The sequence below is a fragment of the Pelophylax lessonae genome (assembly GCF_965119305.1).
Source record: "Pelophylax lessonae genome assembly, chromosome: 9".
Lineage (NCBI taxonomy): Eukaryota > Metazoa > Chordata > Amphibia > Anura > Ranidae > Pelophylax > Pelophylax lessonae.
In genome coordinates this window covers 131,677,672-131,704,077 of record NC_138776.1, presented here as the reverse complement: position 1 = coordinate 131,704,077, position 26,406 = coordinate 131,677,672, and the positions used below count along the sequence as shown (strand labels likewise).

Genomic DNA, 26,406 nt, shown 5'->3' with positions numbered 1-26,406 from the left:
AACATCTAACTTGTGCGTCTGATTAGATGCATCCCTCTGCATTGTTTGGAGAACAATGTCCTGTTCTATCTGGTAAGTGGCAACTATATGGAGGTTTGTATCCTAATTCCTGAATATCCGATATTCTTCTTCCTGATGTAATGGCAGTGAGGAAAACTGATTTTCATGGTATTCCACAATGAGGTTGCTTGATCCCCTAAAAAAGGAGGTTGGGACAACATCTGTAGTACTACCTGCAAGTCCCACGGAGGAACAAATGACGTCTTTTAAGGGTGAACTGTACTGCAAGCCTTCAAAAATCGACAGCTGAATGCATCTACTGCTTCCGCCTGTGGGAACTTCACCCTCGCTAGAAAATGTCTGCATTTCCTGTTGGCTGGGGATGCCATTAAGTCAAGGTCTGGATGACCCCACTGACTGCAAATCTTTTGGAAGACTGACTGGTTCAGTGCCCATTCATTGTTGTCCAACGCTTTGCACCTCAGTGCATCTGCTAAGTACTTCTGTGGGTCTGGAATGTAAATGGCTGATAGACTTGACACATTCTGTTGAGCCCAATTCAGAATGGGCGCCACATCCGCTAGGAGTGCTCGAGTCCGCGTTCCCTCTTGGCGGCGTACAGAGGCGGCTGCTGCCTTGTTGTCCATCTGGAGTATTACACTGGCCCCTTTGACTTGGTCTTGGAATGCTTTTAGAGCTTGGAAGGCTGCCTTCAGCTCTAATACATACAATACTTACATTGGAGACTTCCTTCTTTCTGCTCCTCCACTGACCTTGGGCTAGATACCCATTGCAATGTGCTCCCCAGCCTACTACTGATGCATCCAATGTAATCACTACTGGTGTCAGGGGATTGAGTTGGTAGCAACTCGAAAAATTGGTTGTTTTTTTCCACCACCAATCGAGGGAACGCCTCATCGCTGGTGATAGTCTGATCCATTAATGCGTGGAGCGGCTCTTCCATTGTCTCAGGAATTCCACCTGAAAGGTCCTCATCCACCAGTGGGCCCACTTTACTAAGGGTATTGTGGCCGCTAGTGACCCCAACAGCCTGAGGCATTAGGAGGCCGTGAGGTATGAGAGTGTCAATATCTTTTCCAGTTGAGAGACAAGAGCCGTTGCCTTCTCTGAAGGGAGTTCTACCGTGTTCCTGCAGGTATCCAGGATTGCCTCCAGAAATCGCATTCTCTGCATGAGCACTGGTTGACTTCTTTGCCAGTTGATTATCCACTCTAGGCTCGGTAGGGTCTGGACCAAAAGTTTCCGATGTTCCACTAGGAGAATATCCTCGGAGACGTTGACAGAAAATGGTATTCCATTATCGCAAAGCGTAAGTATTTTTTACATTGTTGATGGACTAGGACACCCACTCCCCTTGTCTGATAGTTTGTATGACCGACTGCAGCATTTTTTTCTCGAAAGCTTTGCATTTGGATGTACTTGTTCAACTTCCGAAAGTCTAATACTGGTCTTAAACCGCCTGTTTTTTTTTTTTCTGTATTTAGAAAAAATAGGAGAATAGAATCCTTGATGTCTTTCATGCATGGGGACTGGTTTTATGGCTCTTTTTTGTAAGAGCGATAGGACACATTCGAAGATTATTTGTATCTTCTGTTGACACTGAGGGAGCTTTGTGCGGGTAAAGTGGGGCACCTCCGAGGGGGACTCAAATTCCCAGTGATGACCTTCCCGGATTTCCTTTATGACCCAAGGGTCCTCAATTTGCTCCGGCCAGACTGGTGCAATTTGGCGTAGTCGGGTACCAACTGGGCCAGTCTGGATGGAGAGACCTTCAAAAGGGTTTCTGCACTGTGCCCTGTCTTGATTTTGTCAACTGAGCCACAGACATCTGGGGGTTCTTCCACCCTTTTCTTGGATCTTTGTTTGTTCTAAAGATCCTTGTGTCCCTTAGCTTACTCATAAATTGTCTCCTTGCTGGCTGGCGCTGGTGTCTGGGCCTCAAGTCTTGTGGAATCAACCCTGACTTGCCCCCTGTCACCTTCGAGATAGCGGTCTCCAATTTACTGCCAAAATAGGCTGCTCCGTCCAATGGGATACAACAGCAGTTGGATTTTGATGATCCGTCTGCCATCCATGGCTTGAGCCATAATGCTCTTCTTGCCATCACTGATGATAGCATCACCCTGGCCGAACACCACAGTGTGTCGATCACCGCTTCACCCACAAATTCTCCTGTCAGTTTGATCTTGTTCAGTATTTTTAGTACTGAGGCACTTCCTGTCTCTGTGGAAAACTCCACTTCAGCGCTCCCTGCCCACGTTGTTATTGCCTAGGCTACTGATGTCAGCACCAATAATGGCTTGCAGGCACTTCCCGCCGTGGTATACATTTTCTTTAGCTCTATATCTAGCTTTCTTCCTGAAACATCTTTGAAGGAAACTACATTTTCCATAGGTAATGTGACATGCCTTGCTAATCTAATGACAGCTGAAGCCACTAGTGGGGTTACCTCCAATGCGTGGACCTCATCTTCTCAAATCTGTTGAACATGGACAGTTTCCTGTCCGTCTACTTCCATTCGTCATATATAATATCCTTCACCTCCTGGATCAACGTGAATGAGAGTACGGACCTTTTTAACTGCGGATACTATTTTCTAGTCTTTACGGGTTGTGTAATTTCCTCCTCTCATTCAAAAGCTTCTCTTATTGCTCTTACTAGGGGTTGCACTAAGGCGAAATCAAATCTGGCAAAAAACTCTTCTTCTACCAGGGACTCATCTCATGAGCCTGACACTGGTGACGGTTCCCTTAGAGAACTTTTCTGAGATATAGTGGTGGGCTAGCCCCAGTTGTCTCTGGTTGGCTGGCTGGCTTTGACCACCATTTCTTGTAGGGAATCTTTAACTGTTTGTATAATTAGGGAGATCATATCTGCCTTCTCTGCTTCCTTATCTGTTGTTGCCTCTAGCTTACCTAGCTTCCTAGGTAATGCCTTTAGGGCGCATCCTAAACATTGATCCTCTGCCCCTTCCTCAGCCCGTGTCTCTTCCATTGACTGCTGGCCTTTGGTGGCCTTTTGAATGGATTGTAGCCATAGTAGAGCTTCTGTCTGCACGTTTTGAGGCCCTCTGCTGGTGTTGAGGGCTAGAAAGCTTTACATTTCATTAGCCATGCACTCTTTTTTAGATGAACCTAATACCTACTTACCTAACCCTCACCTTGTATTGTGTGGCTGGTCTCTGGGAGAGCTCATGGTATGTCTTTAAGATTCTGCTACAAAAGGTTGTTCTAAACATACTATCTCCACTCCTGAGTGTAATGAATGGAGCATGTCTTACCTCCACAGGAGCCCTGAACAGGAACGGCACAAGACAGGCACAATCTGTTCAAACAAGGGAGATTTCTTACAACCTGTATACCACACATTCCATCCTACCCAGCAACCCTGGATCCTCTCCTCTTACCTGGCTTCGGCTGCTTGCACCTTCTCCTGCCTTGTACACCTGGCTTCTATCATACTCTCTAATATAAAGGTGGGGGGGGACCTGCCCACTCTCCAGGTGTCCCCCAATTGCTGCCTGAGCATCTCACCTAGCTTGCCGGCTGCCTACAGCAAACCGTAAGTCACCCAGCACCATCTTGGTCCACCTGCAATGCCAGGAAGTCCGTTGGGTGCCATATTGGATAGGGCAGCCTGCAGTATCTTCGCCACAAATCACGAGATGATGTTTTGGAAATGAGCAGCCGCCCTGCCGGCCATGTCCCTGCTCTCTGCCTGTTATTCTACCCTCAAAGAGCGCATCCACGTTCCCCAGCAGCATGAGGGAACCTTAAAGCAATGGGGAGCCAGAGGGAAAGAGAGCGAGAGACCCATGTCACCAGTGGAGTATCTTACCTGTCCCCAGAGACCGGTATCCTACCCTCAGTGCCAGGACCTGGGGGAGGCTTCCCTCGTATACACCCCGGTTTACACTCGAGCAAAGAGAACTTCGTCACAGGAGAGGCTGAACCTGTGCGGCTGGCCAGATGAATCCAGCAAGGTAAGGGCAAAAACAAAAACCTTCTTTCCATAGTTATAGCTGGTTGAGCATTTGAGGAACAAAAACAGAATGCCGCCTTGGTGGAGGCGACTCATTTATATAGTATAACCGGTCCTGATTGGGGAGGGGGGGAGCCTATACCCATACGTGTATGCTGTCATGCTTATGTCAGGAAAATACATTTACATTTTTGGTTGTAACATGACAAAATGTGGAACATTTCAAGTAATATTAATACTTTTTCAAGACACTGTATTCGTCTAACATATCCTTAGGAAGCAGTTTGTTACATGCCCTTGAACAGTATATATGCAGAGATAGCCAAAGGCTATTTTTTGTTTGTGTTTCTGTGGCAATTGTTGTGGGTAAAGGGATAAGCCTTAGTTCACCTTCTGAAATTAAACCTTTGCTTGCAGGCATAGCTGACACAAGGCAGAGTTGGGAGGAGCCATGCTCACCTCCATTCAATCCAAGTACATCACTGAGTGCCATTATCCGGACTCCTAGGTGCTACCACATCTCATCACTGAATGAAAATGCTGCTAAGCGTCTGTGTAGACGTTATTCACAGAAGTTGATTCAACACACTGCTTATCAACTATTAAGAACATATCCAGCTGCTACACGCATTGACTCTTCAAATCCACATCCTCTTATATTTTGGCTTCATGGAGTTCAATTGGTTGCCCTAAACTACCAAACAGATGGTAAGCAAGCCATTGCATGATCAATTGTAAGATTGCATTTATTCAAGTTAAAAATAAATCTTTTAGGTAGTATTTGCAAGAAATGCTTTAAAACAGGAGATTGAACAGCCAGAGGAAGCATTGTTTATTTACTCTTTAACTCTGAGGCAACATGTTTAGCTATGTTTGCTTCATCTGTTGTACTCACAGAAGGTACAGCCAGTTAGGGAATATCCTATAAAAATCAGGTTATGTAAGAGTTTACAAGGAAGTGGTTGAAAGCATGCAAAATGCTTACTATTGCAAAGGCAATAGCAATTGCCCCATTCAGAAATGTGCAGGTCCCAGTCATCCAGCAATCTAAATGGGCAAAGGCACATATCTAACTAGCCGTTGCTCTCACTGGGAGATCTGTCCAACTACCTCAAGTCCTAAACTGTGTAAAATCGAATGCTGCCTTGTGCCTTAAGTTTGGCATAGCCTGCGGAGTCAAAGAAATAACAGATTTGTACATAATTGCAAGTGGTTACATTGGGCAGTTATAAATGTTATGTGCATCAACAAAGTATGACTTTGTACAGGGAAACCATGATCCCTTTGTGTGATTATTTTAACCTTTTAAAGGTTAATGTTTTTTCATGTTCTAATATTTTTCTTTAGACCTATTTCCACTATGTTTTGCATAATGGAAAGTAGGTTTTAAGGCAGCCCATTCATAAACCTCTGCTGATTTCGCTTTTGAGGACTGTTGTGAAAAATCTCCCTGCTTCAGGCTCTTTCTACTTAGACGAGACTAAACTAGAGTTTTTGAGTGTTAACATCCCTGTTGCATTCAACATAATATAAAATGAAAGAAAAATTGTGATGAGAAAAACATGAAGGCTGTCATTGCTGAGCTCTACCTAAAATGCTGGTTGCCTGGCTGTCATGCTGCTCCAATGGCTGCAGTCCTTTGAATCTTTGACCTTGAATAAGCATGCAGGTCAATAATTCTGATATCACCATAACTTCTTCACTCTGTGCTTTTCCCATTTCAGTCTTTAGGAATGCATTGAAGTTGGGGAGTATTGGAGGACTTAGATAATATCACTGCCTGCAAAAAAGCAGTTTCAGGATCAGGTTAGCAATGGAAGCCCCCAGGTTTATTTCAGGACCGTTTTCCTTTAACCACTTTACCACTAGAGCATTTTGCTGTCTTACATCTGGGCCACTTTTTGCGATTCAGCGCTGTGCGAATTTAACTGACAATTGCGCGGTTATGCGACGACATACCCAAACAAAATTTACGTCCTTTTTTTTCCCACAAACAGAGCTTTCTTTTGGTGGTATTTGATCACCTGTGTGATTTTTACTTTTTGCGCTATAAACAAAAAAATAGCGTTTATTTTGAAAAAATAACAATATTTTTAACATTTTTTTATATGAAATTCCCCCCAAAAAAAGATGTAAAAACCAATTTTTTTTAAAATTTTTGGCCAATTTGTTTTCTGTTACCCATGTTTGGTAAAAAAAAATCGCAATAAGCGTATTTTGATTGGTTTGCGCAAAAGTTATTGCGTTTACTAACTAAGGGAAAGATTTCTGTCATTTTTGGTGTTTTTTTTTTTTTTAACGAGTAATAGCGGTGATCTGTGATTTTTTTTGCGGAACTGCGACATTGCGGTGGACAGATCGGACCCTTGACTGACATTTTTGACAGTTTTGGGGGTACCAGTGACATTACTGCAGTAATCAGTGCTATAAATATGCACTGTTACTGTAAAAATGACACTGGCAGGGAAGGGGTTAATTTTATTGGAGAGGGAGGGGTTAATGTATGCCTGGTGCTTACTAACGTGTGGGGGGTGGGGGAGGTGACTGAGTGAGCCAGGGACAGATCGGATGTTCAGCTATGCTGAACACTCCGATCTGTCACTCCCTGTCACTTAGGAGATCCGCCCGCTCTGTTTACACAGGCGGGCGGATCTCCAAACTGGATTCCCCGACGATCGGGGCAGAGCAGCGGCGATCGCCGCCGCTCCTCCCCTGGCCCGACTCCCGCTGTGAATGAAAACAGCGGGAGCGCGCCTCCGGCGGCGCGCGAGCGCCGCCTACAGGGGGAGGAGTCCAGCGACGTAGGTCTACGTCGCTGGACGATAACGAACCACTGTGCCGCAGTAGCAGCACAGTGGCTAGTGGTAAAGTGGTTAAGAACCAGGGAAAGTGGAACTTCTTATGAAACAGCTATAGGAATACAGACCTGGGGGGCTGGAAAACGAAAATGAGTTACATTTATCAAATCTTTTTTTCCAAAACATTGATAATTTGCAAAACTCCTCTCGTGGTGATTTAGAGACCACATTGTCTCTGCCTTGTGAGAAGCATTCTGGTCCAACACTAGGTTCTAAGGGCTCAACAGTAATTACATGACGAGCCTAAGAACACCTAAGAGAGGTGGGGGGATGTTTATAGAAATGTTTACCAATGTCTACTCATTTAATGTTTACTCAGCTTACTAATCGGGAGGGGGGGGGGGTTGCTGGTAGCAAAACCAATTTGACAGAAAGGAAATAATAATGGAAACTTTTTTACTGGCAAAGTGGATAAACGTAGGCATCTGTCAGTGATTGAGGGGGAAAAAGGGGGCCAAAAACAAGACAATTATACCAATAAATGTGTGTTGTATATATACTGAATTTATCATGGAACCCTCACAAGTAAAGGTAAAGGCAAAACTTTTTTTTCATTTTAGATAGAGTAAGGGAGGTTTATAACCCCTGTCAGTTTTTTTTTTTTTGCCACCTTTGTTTTATAGGGTAGACTTCCCTTTGCTTCCTGTCCAAAGCCAAAGAAGGAAGTGAGAAGAAAATTCTCCAAAGAGAGGTTGTCACCATAAATAGTTTCCCCTCTGTTCCTGTTCTGGTGACAACCCAAGATTTTCTTTCACCTTCGATATTAACAGTATTAATGGTAAACAGGAGAAATAGAGAGGGTGAAGTTCCCTAATAGGGGAACAGACAGCAATACAATTGCTGATTCATCCTATCCAAAACAAAAAAGCTTTTGGCTTTAGTTGTAGTAAGGTAAAGTGGACTTTGCAATAAAATGCAAGCACCCCCTACTCTTACACACACACACACTAATAAATAACAGCTTTAAATCCCCCCTCCAGGAAAAAAAAAATGTCCCCCTCCATCTAAATTCCCCTTTTTACTTGCCCTAAAGGCATAGTTCACTTTCAGCAAAAAAATATTTTTTAATGTACAGATGTCCCTTACCAGCGTAGGCAGTTTTTTGGTAAAGGTGAACTAACCTTTTAACCCCTTCATGCCAAAGAGTTAAAAAATGTTAATGCCAAAGCACAATTTTGCTTTTTGACATGTGTTAAACGTAAAACTGTACATATCGTCACACTTTTTTACACGTTGGTTTGTTTACATTTTCCTCTCCTGCAAGAAGAGGAAGATACAATGTATCTTTCTCTACATTCAGAAGAGGAAGTAAACACAGGGATGAGCTTACAGTGACTGATCACTGTAAAAGCCAGTCAGAGGCTATCACAGCGATCAGGTGTCCCGGTGGTTAGTACAAAGCCCGTGGCTCTCAGCTGGGAGCGCACTGTGCAGCACGCTCCCAGCACAAATGGAGATATGCATATATGCAGCCCCAGAGAGTAAAGCCCACTTCTTCGAGGCTGCATATATGTGTGCAGTCTGCAGGATGGAGTTAAGCAGCATTCAGGTGACACTTCAGTCCTGGGTCTTCTGCTCGTCTGTTTACTTACTGCTTGGGGTCCTTCTTTGGGTGTCTATGTCACTGACTGCGTGATGTGGACACTTTCTATTGTATGACCGCTGGAGCAGAATTCTCTTAGGAGAGAAAAGAAGGCTGAAATCACAGGGGTATGGTAGGGGACAGATGGTCTTGGGGCACCATCACAGTGCTGCATTAGTAGTCCTCCCATACCAAAATCAGTGGCACAAGGGATCTAAATGGAGACTTAAGTTTGAATTAATGGTTTCACCAGGCAAGGGAAAAAAAAGATTATCAGCATAGGCTGGAGTGGTGGTAAAGAGTTTGTTTTATTCTGAAGTGGGGTTCTAAGGTTGAAAAAAAACTGTTGGGAAAAATTTAGCACATTTAGTCTTGCACTTGGCTACTATAGAATGTAATATCATGTAATATCATGTTTCTTCAGCAAGATCCTGGAGAAAGCTTAAATACTCAATATCTCTCCAGAAGATGCTTTAGATACTCAGCATTCTCTAGGATCTCACTGTAAGGATTGTGACGTCAGTTATGGCTAGGCACTGCAGGCGGAAGGTGGGGGGTAAGATGTCCTTACCTCAAACAAGGGAAGGTGGGGGGTATGTTATTTAAAGTGGTTGTAAAGGCTGAAGGTTTTTAATGCATTCTTCATTAAGGTAAACAAATATATGCAGCTCCCTCCCAGCCCCCCTAAACGCTTACCTGAGCCCGATCTTTCCAGCGCTGTACCTGAGAGCAGCAGCATTGCTCTATCTCTCCTCACAGGATGCAGTGATAGTAACAAGAGCCGAGCCATGCTGTGTGTCAATAGATGCACACAGCCTAACTCGAGATTGCGGCCGCACATGTGCCACCATAGGAAGCAGCTTCCTACTGTGGCTCACAGAGAAATGGAGGATTGGGGCTGCTTGGTTCCAAACTATTGCACAGAGCAGGTAAGTAAAAAAAGAAACCTTTACAGTCACTTTAATAACTTTTTTCCTTGCTTTTTTTTTTTTTTTTCTTTAAAACTGCTATTTATGTTGGGTAGAATATCCTGATATATTAAACAGACCCTGCTTTTTTACTGCTTTAAACTTTTTGGGAGGTCTTTTGCTTTCAGGTCTTCACAGTACTAATGTGTTAGTTCTAATGGCTTTGTAACCATAACATATCCTTTTGCCAGATTTCAGAATTATTTGTGTCATTGGAGAAAACCCCATGAACTGCAGAGTACCTACAAACTTTGTCAAACAATTTTCTTGCACCATTTTGTTCTTTTAAATGTAAACCAGGTGTCTGCTAAATGTTTCTTTTTAATCTGCGTTTGTTGTAAAATAAATGACACACAGAATAGATGTTTTAATAGTCTTTAAAATTCACACAGTTGTATCCAGTCAACTGGAATGCCAGACAGATATCTTGATATGACATTATAGGAGGCGCTGGAGGTGCCATTAACAATGTGAATGTGTATTCTAATAGAAAAGTTAAACCTTATAAATTGGGAATTCTCACAATTATGGTGTGATTTATATTGAAGTCAGAATCTCAGTTTGAGGTGGAGTTGTTGCTTTTTTCCCAGGATTTAGTCATTTATGCATGAATTCATGACATGTGCTCTAAGTTCTTGTTACAGAATATAGCTAACCTCTGTATATGTCCACATCTGGCTTGACTGTGTGAACTCAGAATGTTAGCTTTGATCCTCATTCCTGACATTCCCTGTATTCTAAGATTGTTCTCACTACTGTTTTACTTTAAAATTATTTTACTATGCTTTTTTCCCCTTACTGTAGTATATTAACAGATAAACTAAGAGTGCCCTAATTTCCTTTACACGTCTGCAGTACTAAATTTAAACAATTATATACTTACTTGTGTTTTTATGTCAAACTACATTTTTTGACAACAAATCTGATAACCATATTGTGCAAGTTTTACTGCATTACCTAGTAAAGTAAGACCCATGACTTTTAAGGAAATGCTGCACATCATTTTTGGATGAGATGTTATTTTAGATCATTCTTTCAGGGATTCCCAGTGTTAATAAAGTCTTGGGTAAAGACATAGCTTTGATTTTACTGTGAGTTTAAAACTATAAAGCCCTGTGTCAAAAGGCCTCCAAGCCCTCATTTAGTTCATTGGGTGCTAAGGTGTTTAGAGAAAATATCTAGAAGGTCTCTTTAAAGCACTATATCTGGAATCCAAAGATGAGCACTTGGATATGTGATGTGAGGTCAGATGTACCGTGTCCCCGCCTCAACAGCCGCCCGCATCATCATCAGGAAGTAGCTTCCTGATCTGTCCACTTCCTCATGATGCTGTGGGTGGCGAAATGCGTTTAGGCAGGGATACAATAAAATTTGAGTGGGCATTTTTATACTTTTTATGGATGAAAAATTAAATAAAATGGGTTGCACTATGATCCTGCTGTTTCTGGTTTACTCTTATCTATGAGGATTCATTGAGGCAGACAGCAGAAAATCGGTCTCATTACTACCAATGCTTAAGACTCCCAACTAGTGTTACTAAACCCAATTTACTTTGGGTCTAGGGATCTGGTGAGTCAAAACTGCACAGGAGGATGGGGTGTGTGCACACACGGAGAAGCACTGAGTGGAGACAGGCAGTCTCATCTGCATGGAGTGTGTGGAGCACGTTGGAAAAAGTTTTTTGCATATGGACTTTGGCACTATTGATGGACTCTTCATTATCATTATTATTATTAATATTATTATCAACAAAGTACTGAAAATGTAATAGTATCACCACCATTATATCTCAATCACCCAGCGCTTAGGAACACATAAAACAAAGCAATAAAATGACCACTCATAAATAATGCATATAAAGCATCAATACGATGCAGCTGCTGCCTTATAGAGATAAATGCAAAGAAAATGTATTAAACTCCTCCTATAGAGTTCTATTCCTCATATAGAGTAAAACACATAAGCAGCACTAAGAAAAGTCTTATAAGTCCCAATAGAGATATGTAGTGAATGAGTGCAATCTCTTGACACAATCCCTTAATAATGTCCAGAGGATGGATAACCGATAACCACGAAGTGTAGTAATCAAGTCATGCACCTTGTTAGCTGGTGAGTGAGCACTGCCAAGGGTGGGGGCACGAGGTGCGGTGAAGGTGCATGACTTGATTACTACACTTTGTGGTGAATGGTTATCCATCCTCTGGACATTATCAAGGGATTGTGTCAAGAGACTGTGCACTCACTCACTACATATCCCTAATGGGACTTATAAGACTTTTCTTAGCGCTGCTTATGTATTATTAATATTATTGTTATTATTTTACAAGATTTGTATAGCGCCAACAGTTTGCGCAGAGCTTTACAATGTAGAGGGGGGACAGTACAATTATAATACAGTTCAACACGGGCCCTGCTCATGGAGCTTACAGTCTAAATGGAGGGGGGTGTACTTTAATTGATGGATTTATTATAGTTAATGCACTTTAATTAATATTAGTCTCACTTGGGATTACGTTGATCATTGCACATTTGTATAAGAGTAATATACAATTTATATTGTCAAGGTTTTTTTTAATTGTGGATTTATTTTTAGTTTTTTTTTATAGCACCTAACACTTATCTTGAGTTGTTTGATTATTTGCACTGTGGAATCACAGTGTAAAGAGCAGCAAGGGTGACATCACAAGGATTAACATTTATAGAGGAATCTGTGGCACAGTATACACATTTGATAGATTTGCATTATCCCATTTGGTGGGAAAGAGATCCTGAGGATATCTAGAGCTTCCAAATCCTTGTCATCCCATATGAAGGAAGTACTGTCTAGATTGGAAGCACCTTTAGTGGTCCTAGGGTTAATATTATTTTTATGTTATAAAATCGTTTAATGGTAAGACTGCCTACAAACCTATTCAGATTTTTAAACAAAGTAAAGGCATTCAGGAAGTAAGGGCAAAATTAAGTCCCTTCTAAAGTAACACATTTTCATTTATAGAAAGAGGATTGGATGAAAGATTAAATATGTTTACTGTGTCAGTGGTTACCCTATTATTTTCTTTTTTTTTTCTTTGACTTTCTTCCTCTTCTTTTTCCTCTCCTATTTTTTCCTTGGATCAATTTTGTGGGTAAACCCAACAAAGCACTGGAAACCCTCAGGAGTGTTCATGGTTTCCACATTATCAATGGTAGTACAGGTATTGACCTGGCCATTGGTGATATTTGAAAGGTTAAATGCTGTAATGGAGTTCATGGGGCTCTTCACTGGGGTTCCAGGGGGAATGTAAATTGTTTCATATGGTGATGTGAGGAACTTAAGTGAAATCTGGTGATTTTCCTTAGCAGTAGATTCTACAATATTATAATCTGTGTTAAATGCTTGTTACTCCCAATAAAGGCATATAATGCTGCACATAGTTGTGCCCTCTGTGTCTTTTTATGTCCTTTGTAGTTGAATAGTGACCTGTCTTCTGAAGAGCTGCAGTTTAGGCAGAGTTTGTATGCCTGCCTCCCGTTTAGGATGAGTCTGCTTTTGTAGAAGAAATTGTTTGCTAATTGCTGGAACCTATTTGAGGTTATTTCTGTATTTTTTTTTGATCCCATTGTTGATAGGCATTGTTTCCAGTTTTCCAGTTCTGCTAATGATATTGTTATCCCTGTTCATGGGAAGTTTTGTGTTGTGTGTTTAAACATACATCATACTGTATTGATTTGGATCCCTTAAGGAAACCGCCACAAAAGTTTGCAAAACCTGGTGTTTTGGCTTGAATACAAAGCCACAGATGAATACAAATACTTTATTCAGTTTGATTGAGCCACCAACCTCTTTCTCCTGGATCGTCGGCTGGGAGAGGCTCTTGAGATTTATATTACATTATACTCCCTTTATTTTCTACTAACCTTCTTACTTTTCCTTCTGTTTATATTATAAAACTCCGCACACCTCTGTAAGATTTGCTGTATAATGTTAAAACACCTCATGTTGTTATATATGTGCAGGGTTGACCTAATGGTAAACCTTTTATCCTATTCTTAAATGCATATGTTTATAACTGAGCTTCTTTGTTTGTATGGTAACCCTTTTTAGTTACAAATAAAATAATCAAAAAAAAATGGAGCCCCACCAAGTTTTAAATTATTTGTTTGGAATTGGAATATATCCTCTGCAAGGTGCTTAATGTGTCACCATTAAGGACATTTGAGTGAGGGAAAGTGGGGACCTCACAGTTTTGACCCCTCTGGTTGGTTTTCACTGAAATTATTTTACCTTTACTTTGCCCCAGTTTTCATACAAACATTTGAAATCTCCAAAGCATTTATTGCACTGATACCTATATGGAATATTTTAATGATACTTCAAGGGTTATTCAGAGCTATCAAACGTTTAATTGCTTTTAGGCATATAGTCTTTAGATCATGACAGCAAGTTTTAACAACCATGCTGCTAGATAACCATGAATACAATTGACAGTATTATGTATGGTTATTGCAGAATGTATTATATTGATGTTATTTTTACTGCTTTTATATGTTAAACTGCTTTCCAACATTATGATCAAGATCACAGACAAAGAGATCTCTCTTTCTTTTTCAGATCTCCCTATGCATTTAAATGCTGCCATGTTTGAATCCAATGGTGGTTGTGGATATGTGTTAAAGCCACCAGTGCTATGGGATAAGGGCTGTCCAATGTACCAGTTATTCTCCCCCCTGGACCGAGATTTAGAGAGCATGGAACCAGCAATATATTCCTTATCTGTAAGAAAAATAGCTATTTTTAAGACAATTAAAGATGTGAAAAGTACTGTATTTAACACTAGTGTATCACTGCTGAAATTGTTGTTATGCTTCTGACAACACATCTGTAACTAAAAACTCTGTATTCCAACCACTTCACGCATAACCTAGTCTACTGAAATCGCTTCTATAAATGCTTTAAGTTAAAGTGTTACTAAACCCACAACAGTAAATCAGTCTGTATATGCATAAAGCATGCTTGTTAAACTCAGTGTGGAACCTAAGCGGTTAATCCTGCGCATGCCTTGGAGGGACTCTGCACATGCTCAGTTAGTGTGTATTGCTAGATTGGGAGGGTGCAAGTGATCAGTACAGGGCCAATCAGCACAGTCCAGACAAAGGGTCAGGGGGGTCATGAAGCCTCATAGGACAGTCAGAAGAGAATGAAAACTCCTCCTACAATCTGTGACCAGTGCTTTGCCAGACACTGATAGCAGTAATAAGACTGCTATTTACTGCTGATGAGAGACGATATTTAGCAGTTTATATTTACTAAGATAATTGCATTTCCATGTTCTGTGTACTGTGGGAGACCGGATATAGTGAATGCAGGGTCCTTGGTTTATTAACACTTTAATCTATACATTGCTTAGAACAAGAATAGTTTTGGGCAAGAAATGCCATTTGATTTTGTACTATATGAATACATCAACACCCTCTCTAGAGGTGTACATAGAGTAGATACCAGAACCACTATTGTTTTTTTTTTTTTTTTTTTTTATTGCTGTTTTTTTAACTTGATGTGTGATCATTGACAGAAGGCTAGAGCAGAAATTCTCCCTATTAAGTTTGTGTCCATGTTGGGACAATGCTCTGTGCTTTTTGCATAGTCATTTGCACAGCAAGTGAGGGGATATCTCCCTAAATGTGATGCAGACTGTGCTTTAAAAAATACACTATATTGGGACACCTGCCTTTACATGCACATGAACTTTAATGGCATCCCAGTCTTAGTCCGTAGGGTTCAATAGTGAGTTGGGCCACTCTTTGCAACTATAACAGCTTCAACTCTTCTGGGAAGGCTGTACACAATGTTTAGGAGTTTGTCTATGGGAATGTTTGACCATTCTTCCAGAAGCGCATTTGTGAGGTCAGGCACTGATGTGGATGAAAAGACCTGGCTCACAGTCTCCGCTCTCATTCATCCCAAAGGTGTTCTATCGGGTTGAGGTCGGGACTCTGTGCAGGCAAGTCAAGTTGCTTCCCTTGCTCATCCATGTCTATATGGACCTTTCTTTCTGCACTGGTGCGCAGTCATGTTGGAACAGGAAGGGGCCGTTCCCACAAGGTTGGGAGCATAAAATTGTCCAAGATGTCTTGGTATGCTGACACCTTAAGAGTTCCCTTTGCTGGAGCGAAGGGACCAAGCTCAACCCCTGAAAAACATCCCCTCACCATAATCTCCCCTCCACCAAATGATTTGGACCAGTGCACAAAGCAAGGTTCATAAAGACATGGATGAGCAAGATTGGGGTGGTGGAACTTGACTGGCCTTCACAGAGTCCTGGCCTCAACCGGTTGCTATACCTTTAGGATAAATTAGAGCGGAGACTGCAAGCCAGGCCTTCTCACCAACATCATTGCCTGACCTCAAATGCGCTTCTGGAAAAATGTTCAAACCTTCCCATGGATACACTCCTAAACCTTGTGGACAGCCATCCCAGAAGAGATAGAGCCAGGTTCTGGGCGCTACTAGCTGTGAGTCCTTGATGTAAAAAAGCACTTGCACACAAAATGCATTGTCACGGCAACAGAGACGCATGCCTTCCATGCTAGTTCCATTCTTGGAACTGCTTCTTTCTTCGGGGTACCGCTCTCCCGCCGAGGTGCTCGATTGACGTCATCCACTTGTGACGGCGAGATCCAGCTTGGATCTGCTCACAGCCCTTTCCACCTTTCCAATTTGTATTGTTGTTTGTGACCCCATTAGGAGATTCACCCTCTTTATTTATCCTGTTTACCATTATCACATAGAGTAAAATAAAGTCCCTAAATCTGAGTTGTCACCAGAACAGGGATAAAGGGGAAATCGTTTAGTGGATATACTAGTTCTGGTGAAAACCAGGGATTTCCCTACTTTGGAGGGATTTTCTACCACTTCCTGTTTTGACTATGGATCTATGGGACATGATGTGAAGGGAAATCTCCCAAATGGCACACCAGGGGAAAAAAAAGCCTGACAGGGGTTATAAGCCTCCCTTACCCTTTCCAAAATGAAAAAAATAGTTGCCTTTAGTTTCACTCTAAATGGGTCCTTTTATAAAGTGAAATAAAAGATTTGATTTTTTTAAACCAAAATCAATCAAAGTGAATTATAATGAATTGCATACTAACTATGAAATATGGGTCTATGACAATCACAAATCATTGTAGAGAAACTTACTTTCTGGATTGTGTAAATTACCCTCAGTGTACTTTAAATCTAAAAGTGTACTTGTCTTTCAGGTTGTCTCAGGACAGAATGTCTGTCCAAGCAACAGTACAGGAAGTCCTTGTATTGAGATTGACGTGCTTGGTATGCCTGTAGACAGTTGTCATTTCCGAACTAAACCCATCCATCGCAATACTTTAAACCCTATGTGGAATGAACAATTTATGTTCCGTGTTTACTTTGAAGATCTTGTGTTTTTGCGGTTTGCCGTAGTTGAGAATAACAGTTCTGCTGTAACTGCCCAGAGAATTATTCCTCTTAAAGTGTTAAAAAGAGGTAATTTCTTTATAATGATTGTTTTGTTTTTATTTTTAACACGACAAGAATTATCAGTATTCTTACAGATTAATATGCGTGCTTGAGGTTTTTTTTCTTTTTATTAATAATGATGATAGCCATAGAAGACCTATGTTGATGATGTAGCCACAGAAGACCGATGTTATTGTTGTAAATGTTTTTGTTTGTCTTTATATTGCATGTGACTGAAGGATACAGACACTTACAGCTCCATAATCTACACAATGAGACTTTGGAAATCTCTACCTTATTTATTAACAGCAGGAGAATGGAAGAAATTCCTACTGGCAGTGCTTTGCCTGCCTCATTGGTGAGTGATCCTAAACATTTACAGAGGATAGCTGAGATACACAATTGTTAAATAACAAAATGTGTACTTTGTCTTATTTTTGCTATATATTAAATATTGAAGCTGAACGTTGTTCCTGTTAAAAGTTATAAATACACAGTAAGTAAGAGCATATACTGTACTTGAATTTATGTTTGATAGTGAATTTTAAATCAATATAATGGTTGCACAAATATTGTCTCTCTGTATTAAAACGGTTCTCAACTCTGTTTACCGTGAGCTCTGGAATATTCTATTTAGATCAAATCAGCTTTAGGCCAACCCTCACCCATCATTTTGCAGGATCACCATTCTTAATGGGTCTAACAGGATTTACTTACAGATTCATTCTCTTTCATCTGATTTACTAAGAAAGCAGGGCCAATGATAGGGGTGTCAATTCATGATCTATTGGATTCTCACAAAATCTAAAGTAAGCTTCTCACAAACCTAGGTAATTAAAACTAAACATTGTATATTTAAAATGCAAAAAACAAAAAGTAAATTCAGTGGTTGATTAAGTAGGGTTGGTTCATAGAGTCCCCTTCTGCTTGTCAGAAGTAGCACTGTGCCCTTGTAAAATGTACCTCTGAGAGGCATTCATGTATTCAGAAGGGGTGGGGGATTAGAGCTTTAAAGTAGTGGTTAGGTTTAACATTAACCACTTAAGCCCCGGAGGATTTGGCTGCTAAAGGACCAGGGGTTTTTTTGCGATTTTTTACTGCGTAACTTTAACGGACAATTGCGCGGTCGTGCGACGCTGTACCTAAACGAATTTGACGTCCTTTTTTTCCCACAAACAGAGCTTTCTTTTGGTGGTATTTGATCACCTGTGCGATTTTTTGATCACGCGCTATAAACAAAAAAAGAGCGTAAATTTTGCAAAAATAACAATATTTTTCACATTTTTTTATATGAAATTCCCCCCAAAAAAAAGTAAAAATCAAAATTTTTTAACATTTTTCGGCCAATTTGTTTTATGCTACCTATGTTTGGTAAAAAAAATCGCAAAAAGCGTATTTTGATTGGTTTGCGCAAAAGTTATCGCGTTTACTAACAAAGGGAAAGATTTTTGTCATTTTTGGCGTTTTTTTTTTTAACGCGTAATGGCGGCGATCTGCGATTTTTTTTTCGGTACTGCGACATTGCGGCGGACAGATCGGACCCTTGACTGACATTTTTGACACTTTTGGGGGTACCAGTGACATTACTGCAGTAATCAGTGCTATACATATGCACTGTTACTGCAAAAATGACACTGGCAGGGAAGGGGTTAACTTTATTGGACAGGGAGGGGTTAAGTGTGTCCTAGGGGCGTGCTTTCTACTGTGCAGGAACATTCCTATTGGTGTAAAAGCAAAGATCAACCGTTCTACATAGTAGAACGGTCAGATCTTCACTTTTACACAGGGAGAACTGACAGGCAGCTTGTTTACACAAGCTGCTCTGTCTTTCTCCCTTCACAGGAGCGATCGCAGTGTGACTGGCGGACATCGAGTCCGCCGGTCACACGCACTGACTTGCCTGTGAACGAGCCGCGGCGGGCGCGCGCCTCGGCGGGCGCGCGCCCGCCCGCGATAGGCTCGCAAGTCAGTGACAGGCGAGTGACGTACCGATACGTCACTCTGCCTGGCCGGGGCTGACCGCCGCAGTATATAGTCGTGCGGCGGTCGGCAACCGGTTAACTGTTCCTAAAAACATTCCTTTCCCTTGCTCCTACCTGTCATGCATGAAAACAAACCAAAAAAACCCAAAGTGTATAGTTACCCTTTTTTCTAATTCAGTTTGGTCAGATCACATGATTCAGCAGCCCAGCTTCCTTGTGTAAGGGAGCTGTGAATTCTGGGAGCTTTGACGTCACCTATAGGCACAATATTACCTAGCTGTTGTCAGTGCCATCTGCTTACTGACTTGACACAAGGTAGCCAGAGATGCAGAATCATGTGACCAGACAAGATTTAAAAAAAGTAAGTATACAGATCATTTTAATACTAGATAAGCAGGATAGGTAGGAGGAGGGGGAGGGAACTTTTCTAAGACTAGTTATAGTTAGGCTTTTCTTCCATTTTAAGTTAGCATGAAACTGTTAGTGTGGTGTAAAAAGAAAAAAACTTACAGTTTATGTAAATGTTTAGGCCTCAGCAGGTTCCTCTGGCCCATCCGCTGTTGGTTCGTTGAGTAGGACAGACAAAGGATTAAGCAAGAATGGCTGTGAGTCAATAGCCATGGCATGTTTGGCAGGGAGTTATTTTACAAGAGTATGAGCAAATTTCTCTGCGGCCGCATCTTTACATGTAAATTTCTTCTTCTCTAGCCTCACACAGTCACAACATACAGTGTCCTCCTAGGATTGCACCTCGTGTGCGCCCCATTGGCCACGCTGTAAAACGATCGGTCACCCACTGTGTCCACCAGATGACAGATCAGTGTACTGGGCCGCAGCCATGTGAACACTGTGACCAATCACAACAGATCACATGACAACTGCACGCAATGAATGCCTTCTATTCTTACCATCTATTGCGTACTATGGTGTTGATCTCTGTGATTGATCACAGTAATCACATGGCACAGACAAGGCCAATCACAGCCAATCTGTACCATGTAATTAGCTGTGGCCAATCACAACTAATTAAATAGTACACACTGAATGAATGGATTTAATTCAGAAAAAAACGGTTGCTTATAACAGTGATTATGAATGTTCTAAACAATCCTTGTGTAAACAAAAAAAAACCTGATAACCTCCTCTGAGTATTTATTATGGTAACACTGTATTGCAATGGTTACAATATATAAAAAAACAAAAAAAATATAATGTACATATTGTTACCAGTCAGTGTCCCTGATCCCAGCAACACCAGTTATATGATGATTCTGTACAGCACTGGTGACAGTATGTAAAAAAGAAAAACAAATTGTGTAAAAAAAATAAAAAATCCTTTACATTTTTTTAATTTTTTGTTTAAAATGTTGACAAAAAATTACAGCTTCAAAAAACTCACTATGCCTCTTACTAAATACCTTGGACTAATATCCAAAAACAGTTCATTTAGGGGGTATTTGTACTGTCCCGGCTTTTACAGGCCTCAAGAAATGAGATAGTCTGTCAGTACATCAGCATTTATCAATTTTCATATATATATATATATATATATATACTATCTCACAAAAGTGAGTACACCCCTCACCTTTTTGCCTTTTTGGAAATATTTTATTATAACTTTTCATGTGACAACACTGAAGGAATGACACTTTGCTACAAAATAAAGTAGTGAGTGTACAGCTTATATAACAGTGTAAATTTGCTGTCCCCTCAAAATAACCCAACACACAGCCATTAATGTCTAAACTGCTGGCAACAAAAGTGAGTACACCGCTAAGTTAAAATGTCCAAATTGGGCCCAAAGTGTTAATATTTTGTGTGTCCACCATTATTTTCCAGCACTGCCTTAACCTTGGGCATGGAGTTCAGCAGAGCTTCACAGGTTGCCACTGGAGTTCTCTTCCACTCCTCCAGGACGACATCACAGATCTGGTGGGTGTTAGAGACCTTGCGCTTCTCTACCTTCCATTTCAGGATGCCCCACAGATGCTCAATAGGGTTTAGGTCTGGATACATGCTTGGACAGTCCATCATCTTTACCCTTAGCTTCTTTAGCAAGGCAGTAGTCGTCTTGGAGGTGTGTTTGGGGGTCATTATTATCATGTTGGAATACTGCCCTGTGGCCCAGTCACCGAAGGGAGGAGATCATGCTCTGCTTCAGTATGTCACAGTACATGCTGGAATTCATGGTTCTCTCAATAAACTATAGCTCCCCAGTGCCGGCAGCACTCATGTAGCCCCTGACCATGACACTCCCACCACCATGCTTGACTGTAGGCAAGACACACTTGTCTTTTTACTCCTCACCTAGTTGCCGTCACACACGCTTGACACCATCTGAACCAAATACGTTTATCTTGGTCTCATCAGACCACAGGACATGGTTCCAGTAATCCATGTCCTTTGTCTGCTTGTCTTCAGCAAACTGTGGGCTTTCTTGTGCAACATCTTTAGAGGAGGTTTCCTTCTGGAACGACAGCCATGCAGACCAATTTGATGCAGTGTGGGGCGTATGGTCTGAGCACTGACAGGCTGACCCCCCACCTCTTCCACCTCTGCAGCAATGCTGGCAGCACTCATATGTCTATTTCCCAAAGGCAACCTCTGGATATGACGCTGAGCACATGCACTCAACTTCTTTGATCGACCATGACGAGGGCTGTTCTGAGTGGAACCTGTCCTGTTAAACCTCTATATGTTCTTGGCCATCATGCTGCAGATCAGTTTCAGAATCTTGGCAATCTTTTTATAGCCTAGGTCATCTTTATGTAGAGCAACAATTCTTTTTTTCAGATCCAAAGACTTCTTTGCCATGAGGTGCCATGTTGAACTTCCAGTGACCAGTATGAGAGAGTGAGAGCGATAACACCAAATTGACACACCTGCTCCCAATTCACACCTGAGACCTAGTAACACTAATGAGTCACATGACCATGGGTAGGGAAAATGGCTAATTGGGCCCAATTTTGACATTTTCACTTGATCTGTATATATCCATTCTGACATTAGACCCTTCAGCTTTGTGGCTAGTATTTTTGCATATAACTTTGTCTAAATTTAATAATGATATCAGTCTATAGCTAGAGCATTGCGTGGGGTCCTTATCATCCTTAGGTATTACTGTGATGTAGGCTAACGCTCCTTATTTTCCTATCTCCCTTCCATCCTTAAATGAGTTCCAATATATATCTAATTTGGAAACAAGTATTTCTTTAAATTTTTTTTATACTAAGTTGCCGAGAACCCATTCGGCCCCGTGCTCTTTCCTATGGCTAATTTTCTCTATCGCTCATTGACAGACGTAGTCCTCGGTGATTCAACACCCTCGGGTTATGCTGCCCTCTACAGGAGTAGGACTAGACAGGAAAGAAAACGTTCTGGACACACCCTAGGGGCAGTCCCAGAGGGTATATCCTCTCACTTCCTGCTCTAGCAAATCAGTTTTTTTCTGTCTAGTCAGGAGTAAGGACCTAGATACCTTGCTGGGATCTTCGGTCCTGGCAGGATTTTTTTCTTAGAAAAGATTTTTTAGACAGCTTTTTTTCTCCAGTGTTCCTGTGAGATCTTCAAGCAAGAAAGCTGAACTGGGCGACGGGCTGGATGTTGAGATCCAGTGGTCACCCCAGTTCAGCCTACGAGCGCGTGCAGGCCATAGCTCCGCGCTGGGTCGGCCGCGACATAGTCCCACTGGACGGGGACTGACCCTGCGAGTTAAACGTCTCGCTGAAACGCCAAAGACCATGAGTCACGGCGTCCGTATTGGTCGACAGCCCTCCTACCTCGGTGGAGAGGGGTACTGTCAGGAGTTGGCGCCCGCCTGGTTCCGGTATGGTGAGTAGTATGTTCCCCCTTTCCCCCTGACGGGTCTTGTGGTGAACGCGGGCCCCTCTCTGTAATGGTAAGGATGGGTTCCCCTCTATCCTATAACATGTCACAGATCCCCCTAATTGAGTGTGATTTTTGTGTACAAGAAGCCAGGAGGCTTGGTTTGGGAGCTGACAATCTAATTGTAAAAATGTGAAAATGATTGTAGTCAGTGGCAGTACTAGAACTTTACTGTGATAGTATAAGGTATCCTACCTGTCAGAAGCCACAGGGCGATGTCTATACATGTATACTGCATTCCAGATCATTCCTCCAGCTAAGCAGATGCCTCCCGACGGCCACGGACCGCATACGGCCCGCCAGGGTCCGGTACCGCCGACCACGCTGACCACCATGAGGGTGAAGGGTTGTGAGGCCAAGATCCTTCTGCAGACATGCCGCTATTCTGTGCAGGCCGCTGCCATTGTCTGGTAGATCGCACGAGGCCGCCGTTTTGGTGTAGCCTCGTGTCTCCAGCATGGGGGCGGCCATGTTTGAGGTGACTCAAACACCTCATGGAGCCAGGGGGAGGCGCCGGCAGGCGTGTTAAGGGGCGGAGCCGCCTCCTTTACCCAGGAAATAGGGCCAAAGACTTCCTGTCTGTAACAAGACAAGCACTGAGCAAGCTGATGAAAACTTCTGTGCATCAGGGATGAGCCTTGGGGTCTCTCTCTCTCTCTGTGGGGTCCAAAAAGGCAGGTAACACTGAGGGGCGCTGTTGCGACTGGGGGACACAAAAAAAAAAAAAAGTTTTTTACTTTGTCATTTTTTGTCGCTGGCAAGTGTCTTGTATAATCATTGACCCTGCCGCATAGGTATCCCCACCTGATCCCCTCAAGGTGGCCGCAGGACCCTCCAATACCCCACTTGTTTTTAATGCATTATCGGCAGTTTTGGAGTCTTTGGTATCCCGGGTGGAGGTGGCCTGTCAGGGACGGGGGTCAAGAAGCGACCCCCGCCTACCCCTATTGTTTATCAGATACTTCAGGGGCTGTTGTCTCAGGTAATATCTCCTCAGCAGTGAGGAGCACGTTTCTGCCTCCGCCATAGCACAAGAGTGGTGGATGCACTAGTTGTGTCCGTCCGGGAAACCTTTAGTCTTGAGGTTACACCGGCAGAGGTAGCTGAGACTGAGATTCCTTTTTGGTACTTGTTAGCCTACCAAAAGGGTGAAGGATTTTCCTTTACCCAAATGGGGTCGTTTTGAAACGAACCCCTGTTATTTCCAAACGCATGGCTAGGTGCTATTCGTTTGAGGAATTCCTCTTTAGAGGATAGACGGTACCACCTGCTGTCTTGCCACAGACTGTTAGGATAAAAGGACCTCGTAACTAACGAGGACCTTCCTTTTCTGCTCATAAAGAGTTGTTCTTTCCGCGAGGGCGGGCGATAAGGTGAAACCCTCCAAAGCCCCTTTAGAGGGGTTTCAAAGGGCGCTGGTCGGCTAAACAAAAAGTCCGGCTCAGCCAAGCCTGAAGATACAGCCTGATGCGCCCCTACCCATCTCTGGGGTGGGGGGGATGTCTTCACCGGTTTCTGGAGGACACAGGATCGAGTTTCGATCACTTCCACCGGTGCGATTCTTCCCTTCTAACATTGAACGGTTTCAGGGGTTCTATTCGAACCTATTCACAATGCCCAGGAAAGAGGGCAAGGTGCGTCCAAATCTGGACTTGGGAAGAAATAGAGTCCATCCGTACAGTGGTGGCCTCCCTGCATCAGGGGAATTTCCTGGCGTCCATAGACATTTAGGAGGCCTATCTTTATATCCCCATCATCGCAGGACATCAGCGTTTTTTCGCTTTCCCAAAGATCATCCCTGGTTCCCACCAGGAGACTGAACTATCTGGGCCTAAGGTTGGATACATCCTGGGCAAGAGAGTTTCTCCTTGCGGAGAAACTCCAGAAGGTTCAGTCAACGATTCGGATGTTGCTGTCCGTCAATTGGCTGGGACTGATGGTGGCCTTCTTAGAGGCAGTACCGTATACCCAGTCTCATACCCGAATTCTCCTGAAAGAGATTCTTTTTTAATGGAATCAGAATTCCGATTCCCTGGACAATCGGATCCGGTTGAGCGAGCGGACCAGGAAGTCTCCGATGCTCAACCAGGGGAAGTCATTTCTTCCGATAGTATCCAGATTACCAATAAGGGTATCGGAACTGAGAGCGATCAGATTTTGTCTGATTTACTGGATCGAGCAGCTCTAGAGCAGCCCGATTCGGATCCAATCGCATATGGCCTCTTCATCCAGAGGTTTTTCACTAGCTGTCCCTTCATTGGGACATCCCGGATGTGGATCTGTTGGCACCTTGGCTTAACAGGAAGGTGCGGAGGTTTGTAGCTCGCGCCGCGATCCTCTAGCGGACGCAGCAGAAATGCTGATCGCCCCGTGGGGGCAGTATCAGCTACGGCATGCCTTCCATCCTCTCTAGTTACTGCGGGAACTTCTTCGCAGGATAGAGGTGGAGGGAATTCCAGTTATTCTGGAAATTCCGGACTGACCTCGTCGAGCCTGGTACGCCGACTTGATGAGGCTAGTCGCGGACGCTCCTTGGAGACTTCCTCTCAGGGAGGATTTGCGGTCTCAGGGACCGATCTTCCATCTTGCTTTACAGTCGCTGGCTTAATGGCCTGGCCATTGAGACCCAGGTACTGAAGGACAAGGGAGTGTCAGCTTCAGTTATTCCTACCTTCAGTTAAAGCAAGGAAAGCGACTTCCAGCACATGGAAGTCTTATATTGCATGGTGTGAATCTATTGGATTTCCCCCACATACCTATTCGGTGACCCGAATTTTGGTCTGTCTGCAACAAGGGGTTGAGCAGAAACTATCCTTGAGCACGATCAAGGGTCAGGTTTTCGGCGTTAGCAATCTTCTTTCAAGAAACCTTTGGCTACTCATTCCTTGGTGCGGAATTTCATCCAGGGGGTACGACATCTGGCTCCGCCAGTGCGCGCACCCTTACCGCCTGGGATCTTAATTTAGTGTGGTCGGTTCTTCAGAAACTTCTCTTTGAAGATATTAGGGAGATTCCCTTGCTTACATTATCCCAGAAGGTGGCCTTCTTGGTGGCCATTACTTCTGCACGCAGGGTGTCAGAACTGGCCGCATTATCTTGTCGTTCCCCATATCTGGTGGTTCATAGGGATAAGGTGGTTCTTCTTCCGAATCCATCCTTCCTTCCTAAAGTGGTTTTCAGAGTTTTTCATCTGAATAAAAGTATTGTGTTACCTTCCCCGTGTCCTAAGACTAGCCATCCTTGGGAGTTTGCATTACACTCCTTGGATGGGGTTCAGAAGGATACACTTGACTACTACGAACTTGTTTTCGTAAGACGGACTCACTTTTTGTGATCACGGATAGCCCTTGAAGGGGGTTGCCTGTGTCTGCCGCGACCATATCTACATGGATCAGTCAGACGGTGGTACAGGCTTATTCTATTAAGGGTCGGAATCCTCCGTTCCCTGTTAGGGCGCACTTCACTCGAGCGCTCAGTACTTCCTGGGCCTAGCGCCATCAGGCGTCAGTGGTCCAGGTATGTAAGGCGGCCACCTGGTCGTCGGTACATACCTTTACAAAATTTTATAAGATTGATGTGATGGCATCGGCGGATGCCTCATTTGGCTGCAAGGTTTTGCAGGCCGCAATTTGAGGAGACCGGTGGTCTACCTCGG

General features: G+C 42.9%; 1 protein-coding gene across 2 annotated transcripts in view; it reads left to right on the top strand.

Annotated features, from left to right (window-relative positions):
• Positions 1–26,406, top strand: part of PLCE1 (phospholipase C epsilon 1) — a 677,378-nt gene that overhangs the window by 592,623 nt on the left and 58,349 nt on the right. For both annotated transcript variants that reach the window (XM_082268059.1, XM_082268058.1), the window contains 4 exons: positions 4,420–4,710; positions 14,002–14,165; positions 16,650–16,911; positions 17,124–17,242. In XM_082268059.1, the coding sequence (XP_082124185.1) occupies positions 4,420–4,710; positions 14,002–14,165; positions 16,650–16,911; positions 17,124–17,242 (836 nt within the window). The remainder of the gene's footprint in view (positions 1–4,419; positions 4,711–14,001; positions 14,166–16,649; positions 16,912–17,123; positions 17,243–26,406) is intronic.